The 12392-nt window shown below is 44.6% G+C and overlaps 1 protein-coding gene across 2 annotated transcripts in view; it reads left to right on the top strand.

Moving 5' to 3' along the window:
- The first annotated feature begins 6070 nt into the window (after window positions 1-6070).
- Window positions 6071-12392, top strand: part of stam (signal transducing adaptor molecule (SH3 domain and ITAM motif) 1) — a 45753-nt gene continuing 39431 nt past the window's right edge. Inside the window, exons 1-2 of one of the 2 annotated variants that reach the window (XM_064928595.1) lie at window positions 6071-6289; window positions 8130-8214. In XM_064928595.1, coding sequence (XP_064784667.1) covers window positions 6250-6289; window positions 8130-8214 — 125 coding nt within the window. In that variant the 5' untranslated portion in view covers window positions 6071-6249. The remainder of the gene's footprint in view (window positions 6290-8129; window positions 8215-12392) is intronic. The other variant, XM_064928604.1, reaches the window with a different exon arrangement.

Genomic DNA, 12392 nt, shown 5'->3' with positions numbered 1-12392 from the left:
CTGCGGAGTGGCCGGGCTCGTCTTGTCTGCGGAGTGGCCGGGCTCGTCTTGTCTGCGGAGTGGCCGGGCCCGTCTTGTCTGCGGAGTGGCCGGGCCCGTCTTGTCTGCGGAGTGGCCGGGCCCGTCTTGTCTGCGGAGTGGACGGGCCCGTCTTGCCTGCGGAGTGGACGGGCCCGTCTTGCCTGCGGAGTGGACGGGCCCGTCTGGTCTGCGGAGTGGACGGGCCCGTCTGGTCTGCGGAGTGGACGGGCCGTCTGGTCTGCGGAGTGGACGGGCCCGTCTGGTCTGCGGAGTGGACGGGCCCGTCTGGTCTCTGGTCTGCGGAGTGGACGGGCCCTGGTCTGGTCTCTGGTCTGCGGAGTGGACGGGCCCGTCTGGTCTGCGGAGTGGACGGGCCCGTCTGGTCTGCGGAGTGGACGGGCCGTCTGGTCTGCGGAGTGGACGGGCCCGTCTGGTCTGCGGAGTGGACGGGCCCGTCTGGTCTGCGGAGTGGACAGTGTAGTGTCTGTGTAGTGTACAGGTTAATTTTGTCTGTAGTGTCGATTGGTTAATCTTTTCTGTAGACTGGACATGTCCGTCTTGTCTGTAGACTGGACAGGTCCGTCTTGTCTGTAGACTGGACAGGTCCGTCTTGTCTGTAGACTGGACAGGTCCGTCTTGTCTGTTGAGTGAACAGGCTCATCTAGTCTTTAGCAGTAGAGTGGACTATCTTATCCTGTCTGTAACAGTCGATTGGACAGGCTCAAATGGTTTGTCGATTGGAAAGGCTTACCTTGTCTGTAGAGTCGACAGGCTCATCTTGTCTGTGGACAGGCTCATTTTTTCTCTATTAGTACAGTCAACAAGCTCGTCTTGTATCTAGAGTGCACAGGCTCTTCTTGATTGTAAGGTGGATTGGCTCATCTTGTCTGTAGAGTAGACAGGCTCATCTCATTTGCTGAGCAGTTTTCATACCAGGGGGTGATGCAACCAGTCAGGATGGTCTCGATTGTGCAGCTGTAGATCTTTTTGTGGATCTGTGGACCAATGCCAAATCTTTCCAGTCTCCTGGGGGGGGGGGAAAGGTGTTGTCGTTTCATCTTCACGACTGTCTTGGTGTGTTTGGACCATGATAGTTCGTTGGAGATGTGGAAACCAAGGAACTTGGTCTTGCTCACATTGAGGGAGAAGGTGTTGTCCTGGCACCACAATGCCAGGTCTCTGACAACCTCCCCATAGTTTGTCTCATTGTTGTCGTTGATCAGGCACTGTTGTATGGTCAGCAAACTTAGTGATGGTGTTGAAGTTGTGTTTGGCCACGCAGTCATGGGTGAACAAGGAGTACAGGAGGGGACTAAGCACGCATCCCAGTGTTGAGGATCAATGTTGCAGATGTGTTGTTGCCTACCTTTACCAGCTACCTTTACCATCAGGAAGGCCAGGATCGTAGACATGTTGTTGAACGCTAAGCTCAATCACTGGGGCCAAGCTTCCTGCCATCCAGGACCTATATACTGGTCGGCATCAGAGGAAAGCCCAAGAAATTGTAAAAGACTCCAGTCATCCAAGTCAAAGACAGTTCTCTCTGCTATCGCACAGCAAGCGTACCGGAGCTTCTACCCCCAAGCCATAAGACTGCTGAACAATTAATAAAATGGCCACCCGGACTATTTACATTGACCGTCCTCCATATTATGTATTGACTCTGCTGCTACTCTCTGGCACAGTGTGCTGTGTGCTGCATTGAAGATCCCCAAGAAATGGAAGAAGTTTGGGACCACCAAGACTCTTCCTAGAGCTGGCCACACAGCCAAACTGAGGAATCGAGGAAGAAGGGCCTTGGTCAAGGAGGTGACCAAGAACCCGAAGGTCACTGGCAGAGCTCTATAATTCCTCTGTGGAGATGGGGAGAACCTTCCAGAAGGACAACCATCTATGCAGCCCTGCACCAATCAGGCCTTTATGGTAGAGTGGCCAGACAGACGCCACTCCTCAGTAAAAGGCACATGATAGCCCTCTTGGAGTTTGCCAAAAGGCACCTAAGGGACTCTGAAGACCATGAGAAACAAGATTATCTGGTCTGATGAAACCAAGATTGAACTCTTTGGCATGAATGCCAAGTGTCACATCTGGAGGAAACCTGGCACCATCTCTACAGTGAAGCACGGTGGTGGCAGCATTATGCTGTGGGGATGTTTTTCAGCTTCCAGGGACTGGGAGACTAGTCTGGATCGAGGGAAAGATTAATGGAGCAAAGTACAGAGATCATTGATGAAAACTTGCTCCATAGCGCTCAGGACCTCAGAATGGGGTGAAGGTTCACCTTCCAACATGACAATGACCCTAAGCGCACAGCCAAGGCAATGCAGGTTTGGCTTCAGAACAAGTCTCTGAATGTCCTTGAGTGACCCAACCAGAGCCCGGACTTGAGCCCGATCAAACATCCCTCGAGAGACTGGAAAATAGCTGTGCAGCAACGCTCCCCATCCAACCTGACAAAGCTTGAGAGGATCTGCAGAGAGGAATAAGAGAAACTCCCCAGATACAGGTTTGCCAAGCTTGTAGCGTCATACCCAAGAAGACTCAAGGCTGTAATCACTGCCAAAGGTGCTTCAACAAAGTACTGAGTAAAGGGTCTGAATACTTGTGTAATTTTTAATACATTTTCAAAAAATTCAATTTTTATTTTTTTTGTCATTATGGGGTATTATGTGAAGATAAGGGAAAAAAACTATTTAATCAATTTTAGAATAAGGTTGCAACGTAACATAATGTGGAAAAAGTCCAGGCGTCTGAATACTTTCCGAATGCACTGTATATGGTTGAATCATCCGCATACATGGACACACAGTGGCAGGTCATTGGTGAAAACAGTAGAGGGTCTAGAGAGCTGGCCTGCAGTACACCAACATTACATGTTTGACATTAGAGAAGCTTCCATTTAAAGAAAACCCTTAGATATGAGATAGATAGCTCTGAATGCATGATATGGCAAAGGTTGAAAAAAGCCAGAACTGATTAAAACGTTGTTTCTGATGTAATTTGTCATTATTGTGTCATATATACAATACACACAGTAGACACACTGAATCAATGTACAGTCCAATATGAATCAATAGGTTAGGCTGTACAGTCCTGTATGAATATTCAATACACACAATAGACTGACTGTAAAGGTGATTTACCACAATCAAAGTCCTGCAAAAAGAGTCAAGAAACTAATTGTGTGTACACTCTACCCAGTCGTGTTCTGTGGGTGTCACTGTGTAGGCTGAAACTGTCATGTCTTGTTATGTCTGTTCCTGTCCTTTCTCTTCACTCTGTCTCTCTCTGCTGGTCTTTTAGGTTACCTTCTCTGTCTCTCATTCTTCAGCTGTTCTACATCTACCCTAACTAGCTCATTCACTCTTTCCCACCTGTTCTCCCTTCCCCCTCTGATTAGGTCTCTATTTCTCTCTCTGTTCCTGCTACTTTCAGTGTCTGATTCTTGTTTGTGTTTTTGATGCCAGAAGCAAGCTGTCGTCGCGTTTGCTTCCACCTTGTCCTATCCTGTCGGAGTCTGCCTGGCAGGTGCATCCTGCATTATACTAACGTTCTTTTTGTTCCATTGACTACGTCGGAAGAGGATTTATGCCATTCCTGTTTTTCATTAAAGAACTCTGTTTTCTGTTAAAACCGCTTTTGGGTCTTCACTCAAGTACATAACAGAAACCCCATTTCACAGGTGCACAATCCATAGCTGAAGCTGTACAGTGCATATCATTCTTCTCTCAAACTCCCTACAGTTTTTAGCCATTAGCTTCACCCACAACTGCCTAATGTGAACTACTATCCCGATGCTGTGTTTTAACATGTACAAATGTCAATAATCATCGCTTTTAAACATATAACCCTTATCTTTCATTCACAAGAAAGAATCCTTCAACTAAAAAATATACACTTACTGTAGCAGTTACAGATCCATACAGCTATGAAGCCGTCATCCTACTAAACTACACTGTAGCAGTTACAGATCCACACAGCTATGGAGCCGTCATCCTACTAAACTACACTGTAGCAGTTACAGACCCATACAGCCTCCATCCAACTAAACTACACTCTAGCAGTTATAGAACCATACAGCTATGGAGCCTCCATCCTACTAAACTACACTGTAGTAGTTACAGATCCATACAGCCTCCATCCTACTAAACTACACTGTAGCAGTTACAGATCCATACAGCATCCATCCTACTAAACTACACTCTAGCAGTTACAGACCCATACAGCCTCCATCCTACTAAACTACACTCTAGCAGTTACATATCCATACAGCTATGGAGCCTTTTTTATTTAACCAGGCAAGTCATCCTACTGAACTACACTGTAGCAGATCCATACAGCTATGGAGCCTCCATCCTACTAAACTACACTGTAGCAGTTACATATCCATACAGCTATGGAGCCTCCATCCTACTAAACTACACTGTCGCAGTTACAGATCCATACAGCTATGGAGCCGTCATCCTACTAAACAACACTGTAGCAGTTACCGATCCATACAGCTATGAAGCCTCCATCCTAACTAAACTACACTGTAGCAGATCCATACAGCTATGGAGCCTCCATCCTACTAAACTACACTGTAGCAGATCCATACAGCTATGGAGCCTCCATCCTACTAAACTACACTGTAGCAGTTACAGATCCATACAGCTATGCCTACTAAACTACACTGTAGCAGTTACATATCCATACAGCTATGGAGCCTCCATCCTACTAAACTACACTGTAGCAGTTACATATCCATACAGCTATGGAGCCTCCATCCTACTAAACTACACTGTAGCAGTTACAGATCCATACAGCTATGCCTACTAAACTACACTGTAGCAGTTACAGATCCATACAGCTATGGAGCCTCCATCCTACTAAACTACACTGTAGCAGTTACAGATCCATACAGCTATGGAGCCTCCATCCTACTAAACTACACTGTAGCAGTTACAGATCCATACAGCTATGGAGCCGTCATCCTACTAAACTACACTCTAGCAGTTACAGATCCATACAGCTATGGAGCCTCCATCCTACTAAACTACACTGTAGCAGTTACAGATCCACTGTCACAAAATAAAGGTCTCCTTATTGTCCCTAGAATTTCTAAGCAAACAGCTAGAGGCAGGGCTTTCTCCTATAGAGCTCAATTTTTATATAATGGTCTGTTTATCCATGTGAGAGACGCAGACTAGGTCTCGGCCCTTCGTCTTTGCTGAAGACTCATCTCTTCAGTAGTTCCTCTGATTAGTTCCTATGATTGAGTGTAGTCTGGCCCAGGGGTGCGAAGGTGAACGGCAAGGCACTGAAGTGAGGAACCGCCCTTGTTTTGGCTCTCTCAGTATCACATCCGGCCGTGATTGGGAGTCCCATAGGTCCCATTTGTTCTTAACTGACTTGCCTAGTTAAATAAAGGTTAAATAATAAAATAATAAATTCTCTGCCTCTGACCCTATCACGGGAGCTGAGTAACTGGCTTACTAGTGCTCTTCCATGCCATCCCCAGGAGGGATGCATCACTTTGTGCCAGGCTTTTTTCGCTATACTCGACTTGAGTGGGTTGAGTCACTGACATTCCTGTCCGGTTTTGTGCCTCCTCGGGCTCATGTGTTGGATGAGATCTTAGTGGGCTATGCTCAGCCTTGTCTCAGGGTAGTCAGTTGGTGGTCTGTTGACATCCCTCTAGTGGTGTGGGGGCTGTGCTTTGGCAAAGTGGGTGGAGTTGTATCCTGCCTGGTTGGCCCTATCCGGGGGTAGTGTCGGACAGGGCCACAGTGTCCCCCGACCCACGTCTCAGCCTCAATGCTGCAATAGTAGAGTATGCCCCCAATGCAATTCTGAATTTAAATACATCCAGTGCAATTTCAACTAATAACTGTCTTTTGTTGAATGTATATAACAACATTCCAACCTTGTTTAGCATTATTTAGTCCAATTGTGGCATGATTGCACAATTGTTATCCGTTTGTATCAGTTTCAATTGGGAACTTTTAGTTTGAAGGCGAACCCCAGAAGTCCATTTTAGTCGGTCACGTGAACGTCTATGTTCAGAACGCAGTGATGTCCGTTACCCAGAATGCCTGTTTGTTGCGGGCTGATCGAGGACTGACTGACTACTACATATGCCCTACTTTCTGTACTAGCTATGCGTTTTAATGTAATAACTTACGTTAGTGAATAGCCGAGTGAAACGAATACGAGAACTACAATACTGTGGTTGATATAATTGCGGTAATGCCTCTCTTCACGTCCAATCCATTTGAGCAAGATGTTGGTAAGTTGTGAACGTTGACTACACTAACGCCTCGGCTTTGTTTGTGTTTTGCTAGCTATAACTTAGTACCTGAACGTTATCCAGGTCTTGAGTTGATTTTCCTCACGTAGCTAGTTAACGTTAGCGGCACGTCTTCTTAAGTTTTGTAGCCGTAGCTCGCTAACACCCTTCTTTAATTAACTAGTTTGTTAGTTAGCTGACTGGCAGTCAACATGGCTACCTAACGTTAGCCAGTAAGAGCAATGGGGATAGCCCATTCACTAGCTAACTACTGAAGTGTTGTTAGCCAGACACCTGCCCCGGTAATGTTGATAAAGTTGGACCATTTTGATAAGCGACAGTAAAGATGTTAACTAGCAGCAAACTGATGCTCCATGGTGCCAGACGGAGAAGATGACGTTGCATTTTATCTGCAGCTACAAAACGTCAGCTACACTAGATGCCACTACAATGACTAACTAACTATGCAGGCAAAGAAGCTAAACACGTTGCTAACGTTAACTTGGATGTGTGTGTGTATCAAGCATAGATTAGTGAAGGGGTTAGCTATCTATGAAACAGTAACTTTAGACCGTCCCCTCGCCCATACCCGGGCGCGAACCAGGGACCCTCTGCACACATCAACAACAGTCGCCCACGAAGCATCGTTACCCATCGCTCCAGGATGAAAAGGATGGACATGAGGACTTTTTGGAAGACGTAGCTACACAGGAGAAGATGAGACTGGAAGAGATGTTATTGACAACACTGGAAGGGGATTAGAAATATTCCTCTGTCGCTAGATTATAGCCCTTGTCATGGTGTAGTAGCCTATTCTGAATCATTTAATTTGTTTCTGAACAGACGGCAGTAATTCTATGGCTTTGGCAAGTATATTTAAATGTCAGGGGTGCCGCAATTCGTTCAGAACCCTTCGCGTGGCTTGGATTACATAAGGAAATAAATGATAGTGCCAGGAGAGAGACAGCCTGCATCTCATCTATCAGAGTAGAAAGAAGGAGAGATGTCATAGAAAATGAATTTCATTCTAGTTATGTGAGACATACTGGCGCACTTCTCACACAGTCCGCATTGGTCTCAAACACAAAATCAAACGTTATTTGTCTGATGCGCCGAATATAACAGATGTAGACCTAACCGTGAAATGCTTACTTAAAAGCCCTTAACCAACAGTGCAGTTCAAGAAGAGTTAAGAAAATAAATCTCAGAAATCTCAACTAGCAAGCTCTGGTACCGCGTGCCATAGGTTACAATTTTGCGCAAACCTTAAAACCCGGCCGGCCCAACCCAAATGAACTCTTAGAATATTAGGCTCGGCCTGAAAATCAACTTTTTCACATTACGTTTTTTTCTGGTGGCTGGAGAATTAACTAAGAGAGAACTCATATGAACTTTGATCGCTTTTATTAGACATGTTACATCGAAAAAATGTGAAAATGATTTCTTGGGCCAGTAGAGGTACGGGATCCAGCCAATTATGTTTAGAAACAAAACAGTCCAAAACGTGGAGGTGCTGGAACCTGATCCGCCTCTAATTAAGCACTATGGGTGCTTTGTAAACAACAGGTGTTGACTAACAGTGAAATGCTTTCTAACGGCCCTTCCCAACAATGCAGAGAAATAGTTGAACAAATGTAAAAAATAATAACCCAGGGAATAAATAGAAAAATAATAACATAAGAAATAAATAGATGTTGAGTAACTGATGCGCCATATCCGGTTAGAACTCTGGCTCTAGATGTGACAAGTGGTTCCCCACATTATCTTACCCTAAATGGATTTGTTTGTGTTATAGCCTACTTCAGCAGTGAGCTGATGTTTTGTGTTTGTTGTTCTTCAGAGAAAGCCACCAGTGAGATGAACACAGCGGAGGACTGGGGCCTCATCCTGGACCTTTGTGATAAGATAGGACAGTCTCGCTCCGGGTCAGTTACACATGTCTATCAATACGTCAATCAATTATATGTATACTGTATATCCAGATAGGGCCGTCTCCTAGCGGGCCAGGCATAAGATAGGGCCGTCTCCTAGCGGGCCAGGCATAAGATAGGGCCGTCTCCTAGCGGGCCAGGCATAAGATAGGGCCGTCTCCTAGCGGGCCAGGCATAAGATAGGGCCGTCTCCTAGCGGGCCAGGCATAAGATAGGGCCGTCTCCTAGCGGGCCAGGCATAAGATAGGGCAGTCGTCTCCTAGCGGGCCAGGCATAAGATAGGGCCGTCTCCTAGCGGGCCAGGCATAAGATAGGGCCGTCTCCTAGCGGGCCAGGCATAAGATAGGGCAGTCTCCTAGCGGGCCAGGCATAAGATAGGGCAGTCTCCTAGCGGGCCAGGCATAAGATAGGGCAGTCTCCTAGCGGGCCAGGCATAAGATAGGGCCGTCTCCTAGCGGGCCAGGCATAAGATAGGGCCGTCTCCTAGCGGGCCAGGCATAAGATAGGGCCGTCTCCCTAGCGGGCCAGGCATAAGATAGGGCAGTCTCCTAGCGGGCCAGGCATAAGATAGGGCCGTCTCCTAGCGGGCCAGGCATAAGATAGGGCCGTCTCCTAGCGGGCCAGGCATAAGAGTATGTATGTCTAGGAGTAGGCCACATGAAGGTGTGATGTTTGTAATAAAAATGTGTTGTTGATGTTAGTTTGGACACACCTACTCTTTCAAGGGGTTTTCTTTATTTGTACCATTTTCTACATTGTGGAATAACATTGAAGACATCAGCAAATATGAAATAACACATGTATTCATGTAGTAACCAAAAAAGTGTTAAACAAATCAAAATATATTTGAGTTTCTTCAAAGTTGCCACCGTTTGCCTTTATGACAGCTTTGTACTCTCTTGGGATTCTCTCAACCAGCTTCACCTGGATTGCTTTTCCAACAGTATTGAAGGAGTTCCCACATGCTGAGCACTTGTTGGCTGCTTTTCCTTCACTCTGCGATCCAACTCATCCCAAACCATCTATATTAGGTTGAGCCCGGGTCATTGTGGAGGCCAGGTCATCTGATGCAGCACTTCATCACACTTCTTCTTGGTCAAATAGCCCTTACGCAGCCTGGAGGTGTGTTTTGGGTAATTGTCCTGTTGAAAACAAATGATAGTCCCACTAAGCGCAAACCAGATGGGATGGCATATCGCTGCAGAATGCTTTGGTAGTCATGCTTGTTAAGTGTGCCTTGAATTCTAAATAAATCACAGACCGTGTCACCAGCATAGCACCATCACACCTCCAAGCTTCACGATGGGAACCACACATGCAGAGATCATCTGTTCACCTACGCTGAGTCTCACAAAGACAGGGCTGTTGGAACCAACAATCTCCAATTTGGGCTCCTCAGACCAAAGGACAGATTTCCACCGTTCTAATGTCCATTACTTGTGTTTCTTGGCCTAAGCCAGTCTCTTCTTATTGGTGTCCTTTAGTAGTGGTTTCTTTACAGCAATTCGACCATGAATGATGCGGGTGGTGGGTAGCCTAGTGGTTAGAGCGTTGGACTAGTAACCGAAAGGTTGCAAAATAGAATCCCCAAGCTGACAATGTAAAAATCTGTCTTTCTGCCCCTGAACAAGGCAGTTAACCCACTGTTCCTAGTCCGCCATTGTAAATAAGAATTTGTTCTTACCTGACTTGCCTAGTTATTTAAAAAAACAGTTGATGTTGAGATGTCTGTTACTTGCACTAATTATTTGGGCTGCAATCTGAGGTGCAGTTAACCCGTATCCTCTGCAGCAGAGGTAACTCTGGGTCTTCCTTTCCTGTGGTGGTCCTCATGAGAGCCAGTTTCATCATAGTGCTTGATGATTTGTGCGACTGCACTTAAAGAAACTTTCAAAGTTCTTGACATTTTTCCAGATTGACTGACCTTCATGTCTTAAAGTGATGATTGACTTTTGCTTCTCTTTGCTTATTTTAGCTGTTCTTGCCGTAATATGGACTTGGTATTTTACCAAATAGGGATATCTTCTACAACCCTATGTTGTCACAACACACCTGATTGGATCAAATGCATTAAGAAGGATAGAAATTCCACCAATGAACTTTTAACAAGGCACACCTGTTAATTGAAATACTACCTCGGGAAGCGAGTTGAGAGAATGCCAAGAGTGTGCGACGCTGTCAAGGTAAAGGGTGGCTACTTTGAGGAATCTAACATATAGAATATATTTTGATTTGTTTAACCTTTCGAGTGCCCTCGACAACATTCCACTGAAAAGGCAGCACGCGAAATTCAAAAATATTTTTTAGAAATATGTAACTTTCACACATTAACAAGTCCAATACAGCAAATAAAAAAACATCGTTACCCATTGTGTCTGTTTTCAAAAATGCTTTACAGCTAAAACACAACATATGATTATTTTAGGTCTGTGTCAAGTCACAAAAACACACACAGCCATTTCCCAGCCAAAGATAGGAGTCACAAAAAGCAGAAATAGAGAAATTAATCCTAACCATCAGATGACACTCATAGGACATCATGTTACACAATACATGTATGTTTTGTTCGATAATGTGCATATTTCTATCCAAAAATCTGTGTACATTGGCGCGTTACGTGCAGTAATGTTTTGATTCCAAAAGATCCAGTGATTTTGCAGAAATACTAATAATAAACATTGATAAAAGATACTAGTGTTATTCACAGAATTAGAGATTTCTCCTTAATGCAACCTCTGTGTCAGATTTTTTAAAAACTTTAAGGAAAAAGCTTAATCTGAGAACCTCGCTAAGAACCCAAAACATCTAGAGGAATAGCCGCCGTTTTATACTCAACAAAGTTAGAAACAACACCAGAAATATTCACTTTGATCTTCATCAGAAGGTACTCCCAGGAATCACAGTTCGACAATAAATGACTGATTTGTTCAATAAAGTTCCATTTTTGTCCAAATAGTCCCTTGTTAGCATGTTCAGCCTAGTAAACCATCTTCATGAGGCGTGAGCATTTCATCCAGACAAAAACTCAGTTCCCTTACAGTCCTTTAGAAACATGTCAAACGATTTATGGAATCAATATTGTTTTTAGCATAAAATATCAATGTTCCAACTGGAGAATTCCTTTCTCTTCAGAAAGGCACTGGAACGAGAGGTAACTCTGTCGGGAGCGCGAGTCATGAGACCAAGGCTCTCTGCCAGACCACTGACTCAGAGGTTTCATGAGCCCCTCCTTTATAGTAGAATCCAAAAGACGGTTGACATCTAGTGGAAGCCCTAGGAAGTGCAACCTCATCCATATCTCAATGTGTACACGGTTGGCCAAGACTTGGAAAACTACAATACTAATAATACTATGCATATATTAGCATCTGGGACAGAGTAGGAGGCAGTTCACTCTGGGCATGCTATTCATCCAAAAGTGAAAATGCTGCCCCCTATCCCAAAAAGGTTAACACTTTTTTTTTTGGTTACTACATGATTCTATATGTTATTTGTTAAGTGTTGCAGTCATTTCAGTCACTGTAGTAGCTGACGTGTGTTGAATCATCCGCAGACATAGACACACATACTCAAAGCCAGTGGCATGTCATTAGTAAAGATTGAAAAAACAATATGTAAGGGGCCTACGAGACAGCTTCCCTGTGAAATTCCTGATTATGTTGGAGAGGCTTCCATTAAAGAACACTCTGTGTTCTGTTAGACGGGTAACTCTTTATCCACAATATAGTAGGGGGTGTAAAGCCATAACACATATTTTTCCAGCAGCAGACAATGATCAATCATGTCAAACAACACTGAAGTCTTAACAAAACAGCCCCCACAATCTTTTTATCATCAATTTCTCTCAGCCAATAATCAGTCATTTGTGTAAGTGCTGTTTTCGTTGAATATCCTTCCCTATAAGTGTGCTGAAAGTCTCAGTTTGTTTACTGTAAAATAGCATTGTATCTGGTCAAACATTTTTTTCCTAAAGTTTACAATGTGTTGGTAACAGCCTGATTGGTCGGCTATTTTATCCAGCAATGGGGGCTTTACTATTCTTGGGTAGCAGAATGACTTGGTTCCCTCCAGGCCTGGGGGCGCACACTTTCTCGTAGGCTTAAATTGAAAATATGGCAAATAGGAGTGGCAATATCATCCCCTATCATCCTCAGTAATTTTCCATCCAAGTT

The sequence above is a fragment of the Oncorhynchus masou genome, chromosome 3, assembly GCF_036934945.1.
Source record: "Oncorhynchus masou masou isolate Uvic2021 chromosome 3, UVic_Omas_1.1, whole genome shotgun sequence".
NCBI classification, from domain to species: domain Eukaryota; kingdom Metazoa; phylum Chordata; class Actinopteri; order Salmoniformes; family Salmonidae; genus Oncorhynchus; species Oncorhynchus masou.
This window is presented reverse-complemented; position numbering and strand designations above follow the sequence as displayed.